This window comes from Bicyclus anynana, chromosome 10, assembly GCF_947172395.1.
Source record: "Bicyclus anynana chromosome 10, ilBicAnyn1.1, whole genome shotgun sequence".
Classification (NCBI taxonomy): Eukaryota; Metazoa; Arthropoda; class Insecta; order Lepidoptera; family Nymphalidae; genus Bicyclus; species Bicyclus anynana.
In genome coordinates, this window is record NC_069092.1 from 8,827,002 (window position 1) to 8,852,436 (window position 25,435).

Sequence of the window (25,435 nt, forward strand, 5' to 3'; positions counted from 1 at the left end):
TCATTTCATTTCATTTCATTTCATTTCATTTCATTTCATTTCATTTCATTTCATTTCATTTCATTTCATTTCATTTCATTTCATTTCATTTCATTTCATTTCATTTCATTTCATTTCATTTCATTTCATTTCATTTCATTTCATTTCATTTCATTTCATTTCATTTCATTTCATTTCATTTCATTTCATTTCATGAAAATACTTTTAGTTTTTGAGTTAATTGCGAATTGTCAGACCGACAGATGCATAGCCGGTATAAAGAATAATATAGGTTCCTTGTAAATAGTGGCGTGCACAAGGTTTTCAAGTAGCGTAGGCATTATACGTATAAGTACCTACATTGTACAAAATTAATTAATTTCTTCTTCAATACTCAAGGTAGGCAGTGCATTTTTGCATCTATGAAGTGCACACCACTGCTTGTAAACTACGAAACCCTAAAAACAAAGTCAATGAGATAAGTTTCAATGTTGTGGATAACATCACCAAAAATAATACTAAATTGAGGCGAATATTTCTCATGGAACTTGATAGAAAAAATTATGTCAAACCATAATAAGTATGTTGTCAAACGTATATTTTTGCTGGTCACAGTCGATGCACATTTTGTAACTTCACATAAACACTAGAGATAAAACGTTGAGCAAGGGTTTTAATAACGTCCTCTTAAACTAAATACTTAGGAACTATTTTGCCTTCATTTACTGAAGGAAGTTCTTTCGCAATTTTAAGTATAATTAAAAATGAGAGCCGTGATAGCCCAGTGGATATGACCTCTGCCTCTGCCATCATCATCATCATCATTATATCAGCCGATGGACGTCTACTACATGTATGTCCTTTAAAAGGGACTTCAAAACATTACGATCATCTCGACGACGACATCGACGTTGAGCTATGTTGTTGACTTTGATTCTTCTACGGATCTCACTTCTGATTCGTTCACGGAGAGATACTCCGAACATAGCTCGAATATATTCAGTTATCTGCACTTTAAGAAGTTAAATATCACGTGTCTTAATCGATGAATAAAAACAGTGAGAAAACCTGCATAAGCTAAGCTGATAATAGAAGGCAAAAGCTCTTAAAGCGTAGGAGCAGAATTAATTATTAACTTTGTGGATTTGTGTTACTCAGCTGTTCTTCAGTGCCTATTTAATCTACTACATTTCCGCCCACACGATTCGCAATAAAATTCACGAGGGAAATTTCTTATTATAGTAGGGGAGCCGAAGAGAGGATTTTTGCAGTTACTTGAGCGCGGCAGATAAACAGGGACTATACCTTGCACGTTGTTGAGTACCACTAACAAGTACGAGCCCTTAATATTACGTACGGGTACGTTTAGGATAACCAAAAAAAAACCTAACTTAAGAAATACTTAACCAGAACGTTAGGTAGGTTAGTTACATTATTATATACTAAAAGTTGTGCATTTCGAAAATCTAACGATTTGAGTTTAATGTAATGGAATGGGAAAGTCCCAAAGTTACAAAACAAAACCTTTATATTTTAGCTCTCGAGTTATGAGCGTGATTAGTTTTAATACTTATTTTGAAGGAAATAATCTCTTAATTAATCGGTAAAATTTTCTAACAATTTCAGTAAGCCAAACAAATAAAAATTGCTGTAGTTTTTTTTTCTACCGCTAGAAGCGAAAAAAGTAAATAAAATGGTTATTTACTTTTTTCTTCTTTCTTCCTGTCAATTTTTTTCCTGTCTGAAATTCTTCCCGTCATTTAATGTACCAAATGCAATCGGTCCCCATGACGCTTTAGTAACTGCAATTTAGCATCCCGGACTCTTCTACTGTTATATTTAATACTGCCTAATAAATCTAAAACTCTTGTTACGCTAAGAATTTCTAAGTGAAAATTTTATATTTTACACGACCCACACTGTATTAATATCACATGCATAACATGTTTGCTTTCTGTATTATCCTGGTATGAGCTAAGATTACTACGTTGTCCAGGCTTCATTTTGCAACAGCAAACAAAGAAGAAATAAAATATGATTTTAATGTTCGTGTTTTATAAAATGCAGGAAAATCAACATAATTATGCTATTGACGTTCTATAATTAATAGATAATATTATTTTTATTTTGTTATTTTTTTTTTACAAATTAGGCCTTGACGATAATCTCACCTGATAGTGATGATGCAACCTACGTACGTTACGTACGGATGACAACCATGGTAACTGATAGAACAACACCTATAAAAATTAAAGTTTGCCGAAACACAAAAAGTAATAGTAGAGTTAAAAGGCAACAGGTTAACAAGAAATTTAGATAAAATTTGATTTAAAAATATATATTATCGATGAAAAATCGATATATATTATCGATCGAAAATAGTACCCGGAAAGAAAAGTAAAGGCAGACAATGTAAACGTTGGGAAGATGACATGAAAATTTAAAAACACGGCACAACAGTCCAGTCTGGAACGCTATCTTCGATAATAATCTACCTTAGTAACATTCCTGTGGCATGCGATGGCTAGACCTTAGTAACTAATACCATTGTCTACCGTACCTACTTACCTTCCTACGGTAGGAAAAAGGGGTTGACAAATTTTCGGATTTTACAAAATGACGTAGGTAGTTAAAAGGCTCTTAGATCACTTTATTCTTTACATTATATTTACAGTATTTCAGGGGGAAAAGGGGTGAGCTCGCGATGTCAAAGTCGAGATGAAAAGCAACTAGTCACTGAATAAATAAACAACATCGCACCGATCTCAGACTGCATTTAATATTTTCTCGTTCGGTGTCGTAGATAATAATAGTTAAGACGAAAATAGACTGTAGACTTCAAGGGAAAATTTACATTTTAACAGAGTTTACAATTTTTTATTTTATTTATTCTCTACAAGCCCTTGACTCACCTAGGGTAAGTGATGATGCAATCTGAGATGGAAGCGGGCTAACTTGTTAGGAGGAGCATGAAAATCCACACCCCTTTCGGTTTCTACACGACATCGTACCGGAACGCTAAATACCTTGGCGGTACGTATTTGCCAGTAGGGTGATGGTAACTAGTCACGTCCGAATCCTCCCACCAGCCAGACCTGAACCAATTAAGACCCAACCCAACCCAGAACCTCCGTCTTGTAAATCCACCGCGCATACCACTGAGCCACGGAGGCCGTCAAAATACTAGGTACTACAATAATACTAGAGCTCGTGGGAAATTATGTGTAGGGTTTGATAAAACCTACAACTTTACATTCTTAAAATCGGTGTGTATTAGGTAGGTATCCAGATAGCTTTGTAATTGCAGATTGCCATAGTCGGTAGTTATAACTAAAAAGGTAAACAAAGGTAGTTATGGGAATGCAACGTAAAGAAAATATATATGGTGTTATAATTAAACTGTTAATATTACTGATCTTAAATCGAAATAGACAAAGTACCTATGTATATGTATTTAAATTCTTTATTATTTTATAGAGAAAATAAGAATTTGTCATGATTTACCAATTCTCTTGTTTGGTTTGGGTTTACACAAAGGCTGCGAACTTTTAAACTTACTAAAGGGAACATTTCTAGGTGTTCATTTCTAGTTTCAATTTACAGTCCAATGATTGCGAAACGCTGCAAACAACAGTAAAACTGGGTTTTTATGTCACACACAGGAAATTGAAAAATACAGAATAAAAATATACCTATCTAAGCTTAACGAGTTCAGAGCCAGGAAATTTATTTGAAAAAAAGAAGGCAACCGTTGGGAGAGAGTTCCAGCGACGGTAGGTAAATAAACTTTCCACAAACCTAGGTTTTTCGTACATGAGAGACATTTCGAAACCTGAGATACAGATAAAAAACGAGGCAATCGACTTGTCAGAAACAAAATTTCTGAGCGGCCGGTCTTTAGGACGTTTAAGTTGTCCAAAAATCCGAATTTCACTACACGAAAGTCGCTGTCTCAGAAAGTTGTTGGACTTGTCTGTGCCACACAAAATCCACAGTATCTGGATTATCCTGAAAAATGTTTATGTTTGCGTAGGAAAATACCTGCCTGAACTACTTACCTGAACTTTTCAAACAACTCTCTCGATTTCCTTAAGTAAAACATTAAGTCCATAAGTCTGAAAGTTGAGGAAAAGTATAAGACTACCTGGAAAACAAGTTGGTAGGTAGGTACATACAAGAAAACTACTCCTGTCCTGTTAAAGTAATAAATTCTGTGTAACCTGCTACAAGTTTTGACAAGCTCTGTTGCTGAGCTCAAGTAGCATGTCAAAACTTATAGGTAGGACCTACGGAGGCGGATAATTCTTAAGATAAACTTACTCCCTTTCGGCACGTGCCTAGGTGTAGGTACAAATCTTCTTTTTTTTTTGATCCAACTTAAAAAGATGGGGTAGGGTAGAAGTAAAGTAACCCTTTTTCATCTTTTTACCATTTTTACAATCTAAATTTTTACCCGACTGCAAGAAGGGTTATGTTTTTCGCGCGTATCTTGTATCATCGTTATCAACTCATATTCGGCTCACTGCTGAGCTCGAGTCTCCTCTCAGAATGAGAGGGGTTAGGCGATCAGTCCACGCACGCTGGCCCAATGCAGATTCACAGACTTCACACACGCAGAGAATTAAGAAAATTCTCTGGTATGCAGGTTTCCTCACGATATTTTCCTTCACCATTTGAGAAACATTTGTTTAATTTTTTAAAATGCACACAACTGAAAAGTTGGAGGTGCATGCTCCAGACCGGATTCGAACCCACACCCTCCAGAATCGGAGGCAGAGATCATATTCACTAGGCTCTCGGTATCTTGTAGGCATGTAACTATGTAGGTATCTTTATTACCTCAGATTTTCCAAACCGCTGAACGGATTTACGTAATCAAGATATCGTTATGTTCGTATTAATAACCCAAGTGTTCTTAGATAGGTGAAGTTAAAAAAAAAACCAACAGGACGACCGTGAGACGCTATAGACTAGAGGTGCAACAATTTTTTTTTTTAATATTGCGTTATGGGTATCAAATTCAAGGGCTCATCAAGAGGATTTAGATTTCGAAATGGTATATGGTGGTAAAAGGTAGGTATATCATGGTCATATTAAAAAAAAATATAATTAGAAAAACGTTTAATCGCTATAAAACTATGGGAGCTCAGGCAGTCGGGTTTATTTGCATTTTTTTTTACTTACCTACCGATAATACAATACGACGTTTGCCGGGTCAGCAGGATCTGTTTGTTTGCATTAAATGGGCTCTGAAACTACTGAAACGATTTGAAAAATTATTTCAGTTGGGACGCTACACTTACATCCCCGAGTGGTTTATGTTATATACCTACTTAGGTATTATCCCCGTATTCCTACGGGAACGGGAACCACACCACACGAGCATATTGCTGAAAGAAATTCGAGAAGAGTATTTTGAATATTTCCTAGGCAAGCAATTTTTTCATTCTTTACAAGTTAGCCCTTGACCACAAACTCACTTAATGGGAAGTGATAAAGCAATCTTGGATGGAAGCGGGTTAACTTGTTAGAAGTAGGATGAAAATCCACACCCCTTTCAGTTTCTACACGATATCGTACCGGAACGCTAGATTACTTGGCGGTACATCTTTGCCGATATGGTGGTAACTAGCCGCGGCCGAGGCCTCTCACCAGCCAATAAGCTTCGTTATTTCTCTAAGTGGTAACTAGCGCCATCTGTGAATTCTTCGAGAATAACAAATTACCGCCATCTATTGGCATAGACACATAATATGACATCAGAATACGGCATCTTAAAACGGGTAAATTGTTGAAATAATTCAAGTGAAATGCAACAGAGAGCGCTTTTTATATATTTGATAATAATCGGTTAAATAAAAAGCGTTTTATTTGTATTAACTTTATTAAGGTAGGTACGAATAGGAAAATAATAAGATCTAACAGTTACATTAAGATGCCAATAGAATGGCGTATCTACATAATAAACTTAACTGATACAAAATCATATATTGCTCTCAAACAAATATGTGGCATTCTTATAATATTGACTGCAGTTTGGTTGTTGTCGTTTGTAGGTTCAGTTACTTATCTATGTATAATACTTATTATAAGAAAGATTTGTTCGTTTGCATTGAATGGACTCCGAAACTACTGAACCGATTTAAAACATTCACTGTTGGAAAGCTACACTATCCGTGGATGCTTTAAGCTATATAAATAGCTTAAAACATCCGGGGATAGTGTAGTGTAGCTGAATCAGAAGTGGATTATAAAAATAAGAAAACCAATGTTGACCAATGAATAAAGGTTATGAGTCCCAACATCAGGACAACTTAATTAACAAATCACACTGTAACCAAATTAAGATCCTAGAATGGAAGAGAAAACCTTTAGTGGAGTCACGCAGTTGTAAATGTTGTGTGTAGGGTTTAGGGCGTATTTCACAGTTAACTGACACTCTCCTTTTCCACTCAAGTCACTCTCCCCGCCTATCGTTATCGTTACATAACAAAAAATGTGGATGTCTCTAACGCCACGAGCATACTGAAGCCAACCGCAGCGCCTTATACCTCAAGTGTTCCCGCCAACCGATCGGTACCCTTCTCTAACTCCCTAATCTTTACGGAAATAAGTCGCGCCGCCGCGAGCCAACACGAGACTGAGCGACGTCATATCCGTGTCAAACTACTAGTTCCTACACTATATTAATTTATCCCCGTATTCCTACGGGAACGGGAACTACGCGGTGAATCCGCATGGCGTCTGCTAGTCAATACATAAAGACAGACACTCAGATAGATGACATCAGAACAATCATCAGATCAGAATAGAACAATATAAAAAATTATGATGATTGAATTTTGAAAAAAAAAAAAACAGATTCTATGTATGCGCACGCACTTAGACATTCGCTTGGAAGCTTTAATTTGACAAGAATTTTAAACATAAACAATAATTAGGTAAGTAGGTATACCTACTATGTAATCTGAGTGACATCAAACAAAATGCAGTCAATATTTGCGTTTTAATTTAGGTAATTAAATTAAAATACACTTTTCACTCACATTTCAAAAATATACAAACCGATGATCGTACTACCAATAAAAATACAATATTTTATAATAAAATTAATAAATAATACTTAATTAAAAACCTAATATCAATTTACACTTGAATACGGTTGTACTTGGTGTCTAAATTAGGTATTACCCATTTGTTAATTCAATAAGGTGATAATTTCATTAAATATGCTCGGTCATCTTGATTGGCCTTATGGTCAATTTATATTCTATCCATGGATTGACGGATTTCATCCCTGAATTGACCAATGAATTAATGCATTATATTAGTGTTAGTTAGACCAATAAATGGATTGCATCCATCGTTCCAAATGATTTATATGGAAGTCAAAATTTCCACATAATTGCGAGGTATGGATTTACGGCAGAGTTTAGCTCTGATCTCTTTCCAAAACAGAACAGGAAACTTGTTCAAGTACATACTATTTATATAGTTTGGAGTAATTTGTCCAAATCGTTGTACAATGCACACTATGACATAAAATATATCTAATTTCTAATAGAGTTTTTACTATCAATAAAATAATAATAATAATTTATTTAATCTAATTAACGGAAATTTCAAATTAAACATCTAACAAGGTAGCGTGCTATATAATTTCAAAATGTCAATAAGAGTGGTAGATGTGAATCACTCAAGATTTGTAATATTTTATTTTAATATACAGGGTCAAGAGACAAGACCGAGCGAATATCTGTAAAACTAATAAAGTTAACATAATAAGTAGATAGTAAATATTGTATCAAAACATCTTAAACATTAGAATAGAAATTCTTAGAATCAATTGTATCACTATTTATAGTCAATCTATTTTCGGAAGTCTGTCTTTTGCTCTTTCTCCGAAGCCCTGTCATCAGGAGTTGCCTTAGAAATTGCTTATAGCAATAAGGCCGCCTTTGCATACTATTATATGGTTTTAATTATTGTTTTTAATTTGTTTTATATGTGCGGAATAAAGTATTTCTTTTTCTGTTTCGCTTTGGATGTACATAGTGATAAGATGACAAATCAAGCACTTTAATCTAGCAGTACACATCGGGCCTTGAATATGGCACATGAAAAGGTCGGTAAACGAACTTCCCAGAATAGATTGACTATACCTATAATCATAAATATTTTGTTACACAGAAACAGCATTGACGATATGAAACGAATGACATTTTAAACAAAACTATTAGCTAAGCATTATTTTGAAATAATTAAAAAAACAAATATATTTTTTTTTATATGGAATAAGCTCGGGCTTGACCACGATCTCACCTTATGGTAAGTATAGATGTGGCCTAAGGAGGAACGCGCTTGCCTATAAATTGCCTATTCACTCTCTTTTTAAGGATGTCCTAGTTGTAAGAATTAGGAAACACTGACTTCGAGAGAGAGTTCCATACCCTAACCATGCGTATAAGAAACGAAGAAGCAAATCGCTTCGTTCGAACGAGTTCTAGGGATGTCAATGACTTAGGGATGGAAACCTACCCGGTGTTTTGCAGTGCGATGGTAAAATGGTGGTACATACTTCTATGTCAGAAATAGTATTAGACCAGTAAAAAGAGGTAAGCCTTCACACAGATACAAAAAAATATTAATGTATCAGTAATGTGTGTTTGTGTTAGTGTAGTTTATGTGGGCTAATTTATGTTTGATTATTCTTAGGTTTAGTTTTGTATATAAACAGTAAAAACGTCGGTACTTTTTTTTACACAACTAAACTTAATAACAGCTTCTTCCGTTGTAATCTTTTTGCTCAGATTGTAAATGTAAAAAACCTTGAGTTCTTTTTACTTATAAAAAGGGGTAAAGTTTTTTATTATGCTGAGAATCACTAGTGGGATTATAATGGTTTAAGTCGGTTTAACCTAGATAACATAACAGAATTATGCAATTCGTTTATTTCAAATTAAACAGTCATCAATAATAATACATTCTTACAGTACCTACATACCTATATATTTGAACAAAATAAACAGTACAAAATAATGATAAGAATCCTGCATTCAGGGAAATAATTAATTTAGCACGAAATAGTGTTCTTTTTCAGATTTCAAGTAGTCTTGAGATCTAAAAGAAACCGATATAATATTATAGCGATGTATTTACATGTAGATAGTTGTCAATTTAGATCATGGAAAAGATCGACAAATGAAACATAAAAAAAACATTAATTAATGTAATCTTTTCATCAAAACTTCCGATAATAATTATCGAATGAGTATCAATAACCTCGTTTTCCAGTTTACGGCTATGACACTGGAATTTAAATAGATTTGTCGTCTTACTGTAATATCCGCGATCTCAATGAAGGACTATTCTATGAGCATCAAACCATTTTAATGTCAAAGGAAAACGGATCTTAATATTTTCTTCTTAGAATCGTAAATTCAACTCTTATTTTGCACCTGTTTTAATAGTAGGTAGATTGTTATTATACGCTCGTTGTAACATTTGATGTTAAGTCGAAAACACTTAATAAAGTATGCGATGAACTTTTTCTGTTATTTTTCTTGTTTATGGTCATCCACAACCAACGAGTTTAAAAACTTGAATGTTTGTTATTTTACAATTAATCAAATTGTTTATTTTGTCATTCTTTTTGATTAAAAATATAAAAAATGCCAAATTAATTACAAAAGTACAAAAATAGATACGACTAGAAATTGACAGATCATATTTGTAGCAGTTACAAAGATGAAGTCTTTAGAAATAAATATTTTCCAGTCAAAATGTGTAGGTAAGTACATTAATTTTATCGTTTAGGGAGAACTTAATAGCAGCTGTCAGTATATATTGTCCTATTTAATAGAATAAAGCACTACACTTATGTTTATACAAAACCAGGCTTTTTACGCTACCAGGCTTTTTACGCAACGCTAAATTTCTTTTTTGAATGGTTCATTATTACATAATAGTTATCTTACATTTATAACAGTAAATGTATTTCAAAATCTCTTTTTATTATTATTATTTTATGACATATTAGCTACCTATTACATAGACTACTAAGTGACATAAAAAAGTTCTGTGTGAGACTTCAAGGAATATCACTGTATACTTTTATAGTTATTTTTGGCTGATGGGAGACTTCAGCCATGGCTAGTTACCACCCTACCGGCAAAGACGTACCGCCAAGCGATTTAGCGTTCCTGTACGATGTCGTGTAGAAACCGAAAGGGATGTGGATTTTCATCCTATTCCTAACAAGTTAGCCCGCTTCCATTTTAGATTGCATCATCACTTCCCATCACGTGACATTGTATTGTGGTCAAGAACTATTTTGTAAAAAAAAGTCAATCTATTCTGTGTGGTAAGATATACCAAGCGAGCTTGGAAGTATATACAATGCTGGTTTGTAACAAGCGTTTAAAAAATAATTCCTTACCGTTTATTTAAACGCTTGTTTGCATACTTTAATACATCCAAAACTAAAAAGATTTTTCGAAATAGATTGATTTAAATTTTCAAAAAATCGGTGAAAGGTTAAAATTGGCACATAGTCATGTATTGAACTGCATATATTGAATTTTTATTTTCCAGTAAAATAGCCTTACTGAAAACTGACAATGAATGTCAATAGCCAAAACACCACTGAGACAAATGACTCAATATAGGCACGAAAGCTTGTGTAATCTCATTTTTCCAAAGTTGGTATTTAACATGAACAAAATGAAGAAGAAATTACAAAAAGTATGTAATTACAGAATATCAATTAATTATTTACTATAGTTTGATCAGAAACTAAATGTACAATGCAAATTATGAGTACCTACTGTTACAATAAATATACTGTGTGAGAGGTTCTTGTTAAGAGTTTCGACTTGTAAAATAGGCAGTTTTAATGACAGTGAGAGTTACGGAAGCAACCTTGAGCTAGTGAACTAAGGCACATAGATAAGCTGCACACAAAATTTGGATAAACATAATACATATTCCATAGTGTAATACATATTTTAAATAATACTTTAATAATTCAATAATTAGTAAAATTACTACTATGGAGGGTAAGGAAAATTTCTTAAAATGTCAAATCAAAATAATTTATTTTAGGTAGGTAGCCCAGTAGATATGACCTCTGCATTCAATTCGGAGGGCGTAGGTTCGAATCCTGTAAGGGGCATGCAGCTCCAACTTTTCAATTATGTGCATTTTAATATCTAATATGAGCACTTTTAAAATCAAGTCTGCAGTGTGTCTGTACTACTCCCGGTTCGGAATGTAGTGTATGTCAAATGACCTGGCAAGAAACTCAGTAGCTACAATTTTCCAGCATAAGTTGTTACTTCTTACTTATTCAAGCTGTCTGGTAAGCGTATTCAAGAGATTTAAGAAGGCACACAATATCTGTGAGGGTGCATGCACAATTTATATTGACGTAGATTGATATGCGCACAATTATTAGATTAGGAAAAAAGTAATATATTATTTGTCCAACTAAACCAATATACTCTGGTAGGTAAGACAGTATTGTGCTATTGGTTGACATTTAACTGACAATGAATGAACCACAATGTACACACCTAGATGTTTCTAGGTTGTCTAGGTGTGTAGGTTGTGGTTCTAAGTTCAATGTCAAATAAGTGCACGTATTATTTCATATTTTTAGTTGTTTGCTGTCAACAATGATAAAAGCTAAGGTGTGACTTATCTGATGTGTGCAATTGTCTGAAATGCAGATACAAATTATTTGTCATCTTGTATTTGAAATATTAATTAAAATATAATTATATGTATAATATTCTGTACCAGTGTGTATAATTCATTTGGATCTAACATTTTGCAAATACAATAAACCAATGAATCTATCTAAATAGAACTATCAGGAAAGAAGACTCAGGATGCTTTGTACGAGTCTTAGAGTCGGTGCATATCTGGCGACAGCATAGCTCGTTTTATACCATCAAATTAGATATAGAATACAGTCTTTGCTTTCGGTTCCTGGATTTGAGTCGAGTAATGTTGAGCTTCTATTTCTTATAAAAAAATCTCAGCCTTGGGAAGTTGGTATACACCTCCTGCTTTGAAGAGCACGTAAACCGTCGACGTCCGATCATCATCTTTAACATATATGTTAGTGTTCATTACAAAGTCAAATATGGTAACCTTTAACTCGCTTTGAAACAGTGGGGTATAAGCTCAATATCCCCTCTCCAATAGACAGTGAGGCTATTAAAATTTAGCAATAACAGTCAAAAATGATTTACACTAATAACTAATATGCATAAACGAATCCAAAAAAAGGCGATCTGCAGAAGAAATCACAAAGCTGAAGGTCAGGTCACATAGTTAGAGAGTCTTGGCCGATTACAAGAGCTGATGGATGAATGGCAACTCTGGACGCTAAGTGCAGTGTATTGTTTAAATCATGCGTCTCAATACCGTGGTTTTGGAAGTCCTTACAAGAGGGGTATGTCCAGCAGTGTACGTCCATCAGCTGATAATGGTTTCAATAAGACTCATAGAAGTTAGCTTGCATCATAATTTAGTTTATAATTTGTTTAAAAACTGCCACGCAAGATGTGTGCCGGCCCTAAAGAACATCGACGCTTTAAGGAAAATACCCTATGTCGATGGCTACACAATAGATTCACCTTCTATACAATTAGTTTGTATACTAAATACTATTAAATATATACTCAGTATATGATCTTGCTCGGAGGGACAGCTGTGGTGGAGCTCATGGCTTGCTCCAACGTGTCCAGTCGACGGTAGGCGTGGCCTCTACTGTTTCTTCGTCGACCAGACTGCCTGCCCTCTACTATTAGTCCCAGAATCTGCAATTAATAAAGCAAGTTATTAATAGGAAATATGCGTGATTTTTTCATATTTTTAGTACGCACAATTATTAAGGTTGTGAAAAAAGTAATCTATTATTTTTACGGCAGATTTATAGGTGTGTAGGTTGTGGTTCTAAGTTAAATGTCAAATAAGTGCATGTATTATTTCATATTTTTAGTTGTTTGCTGTCAACAATGGTAAAAGCTAAGATGTGATTTATCTGATGTGTGAAGTATCTGAAATACAAAATATTTACATCTTGTATTTATGAATGGAAATCAATGTAAACGTGCAACCCCTATTTCATCACTTTAGGGGTTGAATTTTAAAAGTTCTTGAATCACATTTTAATTCGTATTTTTTTATAACTTATGAACACATTTTTAAAACTAACTTTAAAAATGAATGACTTACAAACTTTCAACCTCTATTTCACCCCCTCTTATTTTTATCGTAGGATCAAAAATGACCCTATGTACCCCCAGTCCCATTTATCATTATACTAAAATTTATCTTGATCGGTTCAACCGTTTAGCCTTGTAAAAGGTAACAGACAAACAGACTTACTTTCGCATTTATAATATTAGTATAGGATAGATTATATTCTGTACCAATTTGTATAATTCATTTGCATCTAATATTTTGCATCTTAGTGCGGGCACTTACCGGACACTGTGGACTCAATAGACACATGTTCAATCTTAAACTCCGGGACACAGATCTGTGCAGACTCTGCCTAGACGCAGAGGAAACACCTATGCACATCTTATGCAATTGCCCAGCTCTTATACATAAACGCAACCTCCACTTAGGGCATTACACAATGGATCCAGAGGAGGTGAAACACATCCCAGCCAAGAAACTGCTGCTGTACCTGGCAGCAACCAGTATTGGAGGGGATATCTAGTCAGTGGCGATCACAATAGATCGGTAACGGTCAACGTGATACAGGACCTCAAGAGACCTGCAGAGCCGCGACATCAAGAAGAAGAAGAAGAAGAAGAATATTTTGCAAATAATTTTGGGTTAAAATAGTGATTTTTTACTCAGGTTGGGCGAGGGATTATACTGAACTTTAATTTCTTCTATAAAATTTTTAGTATGAATTTCAGCCTGGAGTTGAGAATTTAAAGGTGTCACACCTCCATGTCTCAGGGAGCTTGAAAGCCATTGGTCGCAGGCATTATCACTAACAAATCATAGTGGTTGTTTTGGTACTTAACATCATCCCCCTAAACCCATAAACCCCCATTAGAGCAGACTGGTGGGTCTAAGCTTCATATCCTCTCTCCTACAAGGAAGGGAAGCCTATTAAAATAGGCTGATAATAGTGTCACACTTACCACTTTTGTGAATTTACTTTTGTTGTGATATAGTATGTACAGCAGAACCACAAGGATTATTCCAGTCAAGAAAATCGGGAAGAAGTGATCATCATCATCGGTGAACGAATCTGGGAGGCCATTGGGGTAAACATCTGCAACTGAAAAATAATAAATTTTTTATATGAATATGAATTTATCCCGTTTGGCGTCGAAAAAACGCCTGGCAACTGCCGCAGGGAGGCAACAAGCGACCACGAGAAAGGTGGCTTTCTTGCGCAAAGAATAATTTCAATCGCAATTCAACACAGGACTGCGTTTTCCCGTTTTTAGCCCCGCGTGACGTCACAGCTTATATAAAAAATATGAAATTTAAATGAATGAAATTAACAGCAGCAAATGTTTTAAAAAAAAAATGCCAATTAAACTACAGATATAAAGATATGTAATGTAATTTATATATGAGTTTATACTGTGATGTAATGTACAAAACAGAGGTCCTAGGTTTGATTCCCGGCTGAGCTTATTGAAGTTTTATTAATTGGCCTGACTGGTGGGAGGCCTCAGCCGTGGCTACTTATCACCATACCTACAAAAACGCTCTGGTATGATGTCATGTAGTAACCGGAAGGGGTGTGTATTATTCCTTACAAGTAAGCGCGCTTCCATCATAGATTGCATCATCATGTGAGATTGTAGTCAAGGGTTAAAAAAAATGTACAAGGCTGCTGCAAATGCGACTCTTTAAATTCCTGTAGTTCCAAAAGTAATGATCATAGATTCCCTGGTTCTTTTACGAAATTGCTTTACTATTAGTATACTCTTAATTTATATACAATTTAATTAAAAAAACTGTTATCATTGCTATTTGTAAAAAACTGAATTTTATGAAAGCAATGTTGGGGCCGACCTCTAGTAACACAATAAAATTATTGTGCAATATAACACATGTTTAGGTAAAATCCAATTAGTTGTTATTGAGGCTAACAACTGTGCAAATAATTAAAAATAATTTTTCTGTGATATCAATTAAGTTTGAAATATGGGACAGCAGTCAAAACTATGCTCTATCTAGATAATTTTCAGATTAAGTAGATATGGTAAGTATTATGGTAGATTTTACATTAAGATAAATGCATTCAATTATAAATACTTAATATCGATTATAAGATTAAATACCTTCTGAAAGCATTTTTATCTATTTATAATTAATTAACTTTAATGGAAATATTTTGATGATGATGATACTTTTATGGTAATATTAAATCTGTATATTTATTATTATTTATAGCAAACAGTACTTATTTATTGTATTGCAAAATCCCATCTAACAGGATATTTAGATTATTTATGTTTAGGTTGCCTGGATGAGATCACTATTAGTGATAAGGTAGCCTTTTGTCTATAAAATTGATGTGTTCTTTTATTATTTTCTTTTTTGTGCAATAAAGTTATTATAAATAACTTTACTATTTTCTAATATTAGCTATGAGTTATGACATAATTAGCCATGTTGCATAATGAATTAATATCAATAATGCTCATGGTAGTTTAAATTCTAAAATATACAAGCTTTACAAATATACTTCACCTCTTTGAGGGGGAAATGTAATGGACTCAATTTTCAAATTAGGTTTATTGTTTCCCTTGAAAACAACATCTGGATCAGATTCTACACCACCATCTGAAATTATATAAAGAATAAAATATATGTATATAAATAAAATTAATATTATAAATTAGAAAGTAGGTGTTTGTGAATTTGTAAATCTACTGAAACAACAGATTTTGAAAATTCTTTTACCAATATAAAGCCACATATATGTGTGTCCGTTTAGTCGAATCTCTCGTGTAAATTAATTCAATAACTTGGAAAATCGCAACAAACACTGTTTTTGGGGAGCTACAATCACATCACCAACGTGAAACACAAGTACGAAACAAGAAAATACGCCTCAAAACGCACACTGTAACAAGATATCCAGCAGTGGGTGAAAACATTTTGGCGGATTTGAAGATATCAAAACTGAAAAGGCATCCAGCAACCGTACGTACATACATCCGAAACTGTAAACAAACACGAAGATAGCTGCGCAAGAGTTGTCACTCGAACGTGCTACCAACCTAACAAAGAAAGTTAAACGTTTCTTTTCACGTATTAGCGGCATGTAATAAACGTTTTGTTACTGCTTCAATAACATAAGATCAATCAATCAATTTAAGAAGAAATTTTTTGGTTTTTATCAACATACATTTTCACGTTTTTATATTGGTTTGAAAATATGTCTACAAGAATGTCAGAAGAAATGTCGACTCTGTTTAATTTGATGAAACTCGAACTACAAAAACAAACAAGCATCATTACTGATGCAGTAAAAAGTAATATTATGGAAGCGTTAGACGACAGATTAAAAACAATAACGGAGGAAAATACTCAACTTAAAGCTAAAGTATCCTCGTTAGAACAGAAAATAAGTATAATAGAAAAAGAGAAAAGAAAATATAATCTCGTCTTTTTTGGGATAGAAGAAACGGGCAAGTCAGAAGCAGAGTTGGTGGACCATATTAAGGAAACGGTGATTGAAACAGGAACGCACCTCGAAAGCAACGAAATAAGTAACATATATAGAATTGGGAAGAACGACACCAATACAAATCGGCCTGTCGTAGTGACCATCACGTCCACATGGAAAAAACACTTCATACTAAAAAATAAAAGCAAATTCCCGGCAGGAATTTATGTTAAAGAAGACTTTCCCAAAGAAGTACTGGAAAAACGGAAGCAGTTACAGCTCCAAGTGGAAGAAGAAAGGAAGAAGGGGAATGTAGCTTTTTTGAAATATGATAGAATTATAATAAAGAAACCGACAAACACATCCAGAGATAAAAGGAAAAGGGAGGAATCAGATTCACCGAAATCTTCAACCCACAAGAAAGTAAACATAACAGCCAATACAAAACCTAATATACTAAACTATATGAATAAAAAAACACCAAACCCACTCTCTGAGAATCCAAAAAACTCTCAATGACCGCCGGCAACTGGAATCAAACCAACTCACAAACCACAACTTTATCAAACCCACTAAACTTGAAAAAATGCACCCCAAGCCGGTTGGTCACCGTGGGGGAAGAAGACCATTACCCTCTAGTAAAAAGAAACAATACCTTTAAGATTGCTACACTAAACGCACTAACCCTTAGAACAGAAGAAAGCCTGTATGAATTAGAAACAGCTCTAGAAGATATAAATTGGGATATCCTGGGTATAAGTGAGGTACGAAGACTCGGAGAAAAAATTCAGGAGCGCGAAAATTACATACTATTCCACAAAGGTGAAATTGCTGGCCAAAGAGGCGTAGGTTTCTTGATTAAACAAAAAATGAAACAACACATCAAAGAACTCTTGGGGATTTCAGATCGGTTAGCTGTGTTGAACATTAATATACCAGGATATCACAAACTATGGTCAATAATTCAAATATATGCCCCAACAGAACAAGATAAAAAAGGAGAAACCAAGTTCTTCTATGAAGAACTAACACAAACGTTAACAAAGTACTCACACAATCACATTATATTAATGGGTGACTTCAACGCTCAAGTTGGAGAAAGACAAAATAAAGAAGAATTTGTCCTGGGAAATTTTGGATATGGGAAAAGGAGCCCAAATGGTGTATTGCTTGTCGAACTACTTCTGGAGCATAACTTAATAGTTCTTAATAGTATCTTCAAGAAGAAAATAGCGAAAAAGTGGACTTGGGTATCGCCTGACGGCAGATATAAAAATGAGATCGACTTCATAACAACTAACTATCCGAAAGCCTTTATTGATACGTCAATACTATCCAAATTCAACTTCCATACAAACCATCGTATGGTAAGAAGCTCCCTAAGTTTAGAACCACTAAAAACATCTAGATCTAGAAAATACGTAGATATACATAAAATAGAACAGAACACCAACGAAATCTCAAACGAAATTATTAAGTCTCTAAGAGAAACAAAGATAGAACTAAAAAGGGAAGATAAAAACACTGATGTCCTTGCCAAATATGGAAAACTAGAAAAACAACTAACTCTCGTCAAAACTAGGAAGGTAAAGGATAACAAATACAAACTAACAGAAAAAACTATCCAACTTATAGAGAAAAGAAAGCACTTGCTTTCAAACTACCCGAAGAAAGAAAAGTTAGTACTCATCACCTCACTAAGTAAGGAAATCAGGAAAAATATTAGGAAGGAAAGGAAAAAAAAGAGGATGCAAACATTGGAAAAGCATATAGCAAGAACAGGAGGTGTAAAGAAGGCACTTAAGGAACTGAGAGAATTAAGTAAAGAATGGATACCAAAACTTAACAAAAAAGAGACTGTCTTTACTGTCAGAAAGAGTATAAACGAAATTGCCACGAAATTTTACCAGCACTTGTTCTCTAATCAAGACAACGATGTTGATAATATCCAAGAAAAACTCCAAACCTATACAAGTGAAGAACCTGAGCCAAAAGTACTCCCCAGCGAAATAGAAAAGGCTATTCAAAGCCAGAAGTTGGAGAAAGCTCCAGGCCCAGATAAAATTATGAATGAGCTCTTAAAAGGTACAATTGAAGAACTGCTACCCATACTGACTTCAATATTTAACGACATTATTGAATCCGGCAAAATTCCTGTTCAGTGGAAAACATCCCATATCATCCTTATTTACAAGAAAGGACTAAAAGAGGATATAGGAAACTATAGACCCATAAGCCTGCTCTCTAATATTTACAAGGTATTTTCAAAAGTCATTCTAGAAAGAATAAGCAAAAATCTTGATGATAACCAACCTCGAGAACAAGCTGGCTTTAGACAAAACTACTCGACCTTGGACCACATTTTTACTGTAAAACAAATAGTAGAGAAATACAATGAATACAACAAACACCTATATTTGGCATTCATTGATTACTCTAAAGCCTTTGACAGTGTCCTTCACACAGCTATATGGAAGAGCCTGGAACAACAGGGGGTACCCTCAAAATATATAAAAATCCTGAGAAACATTTACTCAAGTAGCGAAGCTAGGATTCAGCTAGAAACTCTAGGCAAAAAGTTCAAAATTTTGAGAGGACTAAGACAAGGAGACCCCTTATCACCGAAACTATTTTCAGCTGTTTTAGAGAGTATCTTCCGCAAGCTGAACTGGGATAGCTTCGGCATAAATATAAATGGTGTTAAATTAAATCATCTTAGATTTGCAGACGATATAATCTTGTTTGAAGAGGATCCCACACACCTTGAAAAAATGATAAAATCACTTAACAATGAAAGCACAAAAGTGGGCCTTTCAATGAACATGGATAAAACAAAATTGCTTACTAACTCGATTCAAATAACTATGCAAATAAATAACCACCCATTGGAATATGTGAAGGAATATATTTACCTAGGACAAGTTATCTCCCATGAAGAACAAACAACTAAAGAAGTTAACAGAAGAATAGCAAACGGCTGGAAGAAGTACTGGTCACTAAAAGAAATCATGAAATGTAACGAGCTAAGCATGACAATAAAAAGGAAAGCTTTTAACACCTGTATACTGCCGGTTATTACATACGGATGTGAAACATGGGCACTCACTAAACTTCACAGAGAAAAGCTAGAACGCTGCCAAAAAGCCATGGAAAGAAGCATGTCAGGTATAAAAAAGCAGGATAAAATCAAAAGCAGTTATATCAGAGAGAAAACCCAAGTAGTCGATATCCTATCTCGAATCGACCAGTTAAAGTGGCGATGGACCGGTCACATGATTCGAGATAAGCAAGGCAAGTGGAGCACAACCGTGGCTGACTGGTACCCTAGAAACGGTAAACGGAGCAGGGGACGTCAGTCAACGAGATGGGTAGACGATATCAAATTAACTGCAGGTAACCACTGGAGGAGGGTAGCACAAAATAGAACGGAGTGGAAAAGACTGGAGGAGGCCTATGCCAACAGGCACTCCGAATTACTCGACATAATATAATTTAAATGTGTATTACTCAACTTGTATATTCGGAATAAAGGGCTTATTATTATTATTATTATTATTATATTGTGTCATAGGCTAAATGTTATCCCCTTATTCCCATGCGATCAGGGACTACACGACTAAACCATAGGCTGCTGCTAGTATGTTATCTATACTAATATTATAAAGCTGAAGAGTTTGTTTTCAACGAAAATGATAAGTAAAGTTCAACGAAAATGATAAGTAAAGTAAACAAAAATATGCCTACCAGAAGTCAAACATCAATACCAAACAACAACACTACATTAAACACAGAAAAGCTCCCCAACCCGGTTGGTCACCGTGGGGATGTCGACCAATACCCTCCATCTTATAACACAAACACTGTCACCTGCAAATCCAAACAAATTAAGAAGTCAACAAAACTGAAAGTATGTACCTACAATGTAAGAACCCTAGCCTCACCTCAGAGATTATTAGAACTAACGCACGCTTTGGAAAACATAGATTGCCAGATTTTAGGCCTTGCAGAAGTAAGAAGATTAGGTAACGAAATAGAAAAACACGAAAAATATATTTTTTGCTATAAAGGAGAGACTAAAGGATTACACGGCGTGGGCTTTCTTATAAGAGACGAGCTGAGGAATAACATAGTTAACTTCAATGGAATATCTGAGAGAATAGCTTTGCTCCAAATCAAGATAGACAACGTTGATATGTCAATTATACAAGTTTATGCCCCCACTGCTGATTCTAAAGAAGAAGATATAGAAAAATTCTACACAGACTTAACAAAAGCACACCATTTAGCCGACAAGTTAGTCATAGTTATGGGAGATTTCAACGCAAAGATTGGCCAACCTCAGCCACACGAAGATCTGGTGACAGGGCAATATGGGTATGGTAATCGCAATGACAGAGGCGAAAGGCTTATTCAATACGCTATGGAACACAAACTCTCAATTATGAACACCTATTTCAAGAAAAAACACTCAAGAAGATGGACATGGGAATCCTCAGACGGAGAGACAAAGAATGAAATAGACTTCATACTAACAAACCAACGTAATTTTATAAATAACGTTGAAGTACTAAACAAAATAAACTTCCAATCAGATCACAGATTAGTAAGAGCCTCCATACATTTAGAGAAACCAAAACTTAGCAGAAGAAACTTCAATTCTACGCCCAGATTGCCTAGAACCGACACCGAAATAGCTGAATATTTGCAGAACTTAGAAAAGAATATTAACGAACAAATTTCAAAATTAGAAGAAGAGCAAGATGTACAAAGCTATTATGATTGTTTAGAAAACTTGATCATCACAAATGTAAAAACTGATCCACAAGACAAAAGTAAAGAACACAAGATTTTCACAAAAAGAACGATTGATTTAATTAAAAAAAGAACAGAACTAACTATGATCAAGAAAAAAACAAAAGAAATGAAAGATAGAACAAGAGACTGCTACAAAGAAACAAGTAAAGCGATTAGAGAAGACTATGAAAATCACAGAAAGAAAGTGATTGAATGGAATCTAAACAACTTCCGAAGTGTAAAAAAAGCTAACAAACAACTTACTACACACAAAAAATGGATTAGCAGACTAGAAAACGACAACAAAGAATCAACGACAAGAAAACAAGTTCTACAATGCGCCACAAACTTTTATAAGCTACTATATAAAAGATCACCAGAAGACAGCCTAGAAGAAAAGTTAAATCACAATAAAAAGATAGAAAAGGTTGAGGAAATAACTGAAAAAGAAATATTACATTACATAAAGAAGTTAAAACCAGACAAAAGCCCAGGCCCAGACAACATAAGTAATGAAGTGCTAAAAATAGGAGCCTGCAAATTAATCACATTCCTAACAACACTTTTTAATAAAGTATTAGTACAAGGAAAAGTACCACATCAGTGGTGTAAATCAAGCATAATTCTATTGTACAAAAAAGGAAACCCGCTAGATTTGGGAAACTACAGACCGATAAGCCTGCTTCCCAGCATCTACAAACTCTACTCAAGCATCCTGCTGAAAAGAATTTCATCTTATATAGATAGCAAGCAACCTGTGGAACAAGCAGGCTTCCGTGAAGGGTTTTCTACAACTGACCATATCCACACAATCGAGCAAATAATAGAAAAATTCAGTGAATACAATCAACCACTTTATATTGCCTTCATTGACTACTTCAAGGCCTTTGACAGCATCTACCACAGCTCAATTTGGAAAGCATTAGAAACATGCGATATAAACAACACATATATAGACATTATTAAAAATATTTACTCAAACACAACTAGTAGAATCAAACTAGAAAATAAAGGCGAAGAAATTGCAATACAAAGAGGTGTCAGACAAGGTGACCCACTGTCACCAAAACTATTTATTGCAGTATTAGAAAATGTATTCCAAACATTAAACTGGAAAAAGAAGGGAATCTGGATCATAGACCAATTCTTAAGTCACCTAAGATTCGCAGACGACATTGCAGTATTTGCTAAATCAGCCTCAGAACTTCAAGAAATGATAAAGACGCTGAGTGTAGAAAGCAAAAAAGTAGGGTTACAGATTAACTTTATCAAAACAAAAATAATGACCAACCACCACCAAAAACCGGTAGAAATAGACAATAAGATAATAGAATATGTAAAGAACTATGTTTATTTAGGAAAGCAAATTTCTTTTAACAAGGACAACAATAAAGCAGAGGTGGAAAGAAGAGCAAATATAGCATGGAAAAAGTTCTGGGCTCATAAAGAAATTTTCAAGGGAAATTACACTGTTAACTTAAAAAGGGTTGTAATGGAGACAACTATTCTACCTTGCCTAACCTACGCCTGCCAAACATGGGTCTACAACACAAGTTCGAGGCATAAACTTATCACTACACAACGTGCAATGGAAAGGAGCATCTTGAAACTAAAAAAAGCTGACAAAATAAACAGTATGATTATTAGGAAAAAAACTAATCTCACAGATGCTCTGGACCATGCACAAAGACTTAAGTGGAGATGGGCAGGCCACCTTGGCAGGCTAAAGGACAAACGGTGGACTAAGAAAATTACCTACTGGAAAGGTCCACTTGGTAAAAGGAAGGTAGGAAGGCCTATAGGAAGGTGGGTAGATGACATTACCGCAGTGGCTGGCCAAGGTTGGATGGAACTCACAAAAGAAAGGGACAATTGGAAAAAGATGGAGGAGGCTTATACCCGAAGGGGCCCATTATTAACTAGTACATAAATTAATTATTTAGATAAATATATAGATTAGTTAGAATAGTTTTAAGATATTGTTAAGTACTATCTAAATGGGAAAAATAAAGCTTATTATTATTATTATTATTATTATATGAAGAGTTTGTTTGTTTAATTGAAGCACTAATCTCAGAAATTACTGGTCCGGTTTGAAAAATTCTTTCAGTGTTAGATAGCCCATTTAGTCATTTAATCGGATTATGCTCCAGAGACTGATGTCCGATATACAAGAGAACATGAGAAAAAAAAGATAGCCCATTTATTGAGGAAGGCGTTAGGCTATATTATATTATCCCTGTATTCCTACTGGAACGGGAACCACAAGGGTGAAACCGTGCGGAGTCAGCTAGTAAGCTATATAAAACAACAAATATAAAAATGTGGAATGCTCAATGTTCTGTTACAAGTGAATGTTCCAGCCTATCAGCACTTTATTAGTATAAAATCTTTGTATATATGCAGATTTGCGCAAAATGGCTGCCATGCGATGAGTGGATATAGGATAGTTAACACTTACTGTCATTTTTGATATTTGTCTTGTCTGCTGGTAATTCATCATGTTGATCATAATCTGTAAGGTATTGTTATTAAAGATAAGACTTATTTAATTACAGATTAAGTTACACTAAGAACTTGCTATCTTTCCTTTAATTTATTTATTTATTAATTAATAAAAACTATCGAATACCATGATTTGTTAAGCATTGAAAATAATCACTTGACTGTGAATATTGATTTCATATCTATACTAATATTATAAATGTAAAATGAAGTCTATCTAGTATATCTATATAGTTATCTAATAATTATAATATAAAATGTTTATATAGAAATATATATGTATAACTCTTTACCATCATTGTCGTTCTCATCATCCTCTGGATTGATTTCCTCAGGTTTTCCCTTTACATCCAGTAAATCCTTCGGTTCCTCCAACACTGGTCCATTTTTTTCCACTTCATCTTTTTTTGGTGGTACTTCCTCTGCAGCTGGATGCTCAACTTCAACCTTCACTGATGACACACCAACAGGTGCCGTTGAAGGTTCTGCTTTTGCACTGTTAATACTTTCCGGTGCCTTCTCTACACTAGTCGACTGATTGACAGTTGATGTAGGAGTTTTTTGTCCAGACTTCTCTGAGCTAGCTTCTTTTGTATGTTCAGCAGGTTGTGTCAACTTCGTATCAACATGTTGTACCTCTTTATTTGCAGTTGTCAATGGTGCAGTGGTGTTATTAGCTGGTAGTACGGTGTCAGCATTCTTTCCAGAACTTACAGCTGATAGTTGAGCCGCTCCATCTGGGGCGGCTAAATTGGTCTCTTGTACTGATTGTTGATTTTGTATCACCTCTGTACCCCACTTGAAGTATTTGCAAAAGTAATTAGTGTCATCATTGAACAACTCACCGACTCCGCATAGTTTTTGACATTTCACCGGATCGCTGAACACTTTGATCAATAAATTGTATGGTGATTTCGGTTGAATTGTCACAAGTTTCCACGATTTTGAATTTGCACATACCGCAGCGACGTTCTGAGTCTCGGTCATTTTACTTTTGTAATTATCTTGCAAACTGAATTCTGAATGTTCGAACGCAGCACAGAGCTGTGTGTTGATATCATAGAACATGTAGCATTCCAGGGCGGTCGGGTTGGTTAACGTACCGTTTACTTTGCAAACATCAACCTTCTGTTTGATCATGTCCTCTAGAAAGGAGTTTTCACAGGTATTCGCAAGTTCTAGCAATGGGCTTTGGTCGCTGGGTACCACAGGAAGTCCTGTCCCATGGTGACATCCATGTATTATAAAACATAATGCAATAATATAAATCTGCATTGTTACAACTGAACAAGTTCTATTGACGTAAATCAAAACCTGTATAAAATAAATGTCGTATCATTTATTAGTACTTTTTAAACACTAAATTCCAAAACGAATCGAAAATATTTAGGACACAGCACTATGACAGTAAATTTTTAGAAATATGAATGACATTGACACTGACAGCAGATGGGAGGTTTTGGTTACGATTTTGACAGCAATAAGTATTGA

General features: G+C 34.6%; 1 protein-coding gene across 2 annotated transcripts; it reads right to left on the minus strand.

The window, feature by feature from the left end:
- Nucleotides 1-5,844: 5,844 nt before the first annotated feature.
- LOC112042928 (trans-Golgi network integral membrane protein 1) lies at nucleotides 5,845-25,356 on the minus strand. Of its 2 annotated transcripts, none has more exons than XM_024078137.2 (5): nucleotides 24,238-25,356; nucleotides 23,901-23,954; nucleotides 15,724-15,816; nucleotides 14,154-14,287; nucleotides 5,845-12,806 (listed from the first exon to the last, which is right to left on the minus strand). In XM_024078137.2, the coding sequence occupies exons 1-5, from the start codon at nucleotides 25,217-25,219 to the stop codon at nucleotides 12,669-12,671; spliced, it is 1,401 nt and encodes a 466-aa protein (XP_023933905.2). In that variant the 5' UTR covers nucleotides 25,220-25,356; the 3' UTR covers nucleotides 5,845-12,668. The 2 variants fall into 2 exon arrangements, with proteins under 2 accessions (XP_023933905.2, XP_023933902.2); XM_024078134.2 differs by having other exon boundaries at nucleotides 14,154-14,293.
- Nucleotides 25,357-25,435: the final 79 nt, after the last annotated feature.

Bases quoted from the DNA above. Each gene is read 5' to 3' on its own strand.
- LOC112042928 (XM_024078134.2), bottom strand. From the start codon at position 25,219: ATGCAGATTTATATTATTGCATTATGTTTTATAATACATGGATGTCAC. The intron at 14,294-15,723 runs GTGAAGTATATT...ATTATTTTTCAG, and splicing joins TACATTTCCCCCTCAAAGAG to TTGCAGATGTTTACCCCAAT. The intron at 12,807-14,153 runs GTAAGTGTGACA...TATTAATTGCAG, and splicing joins AAAGTAAATTCACAAAAGTG to ATTCTGGGACTAATAGTAGA.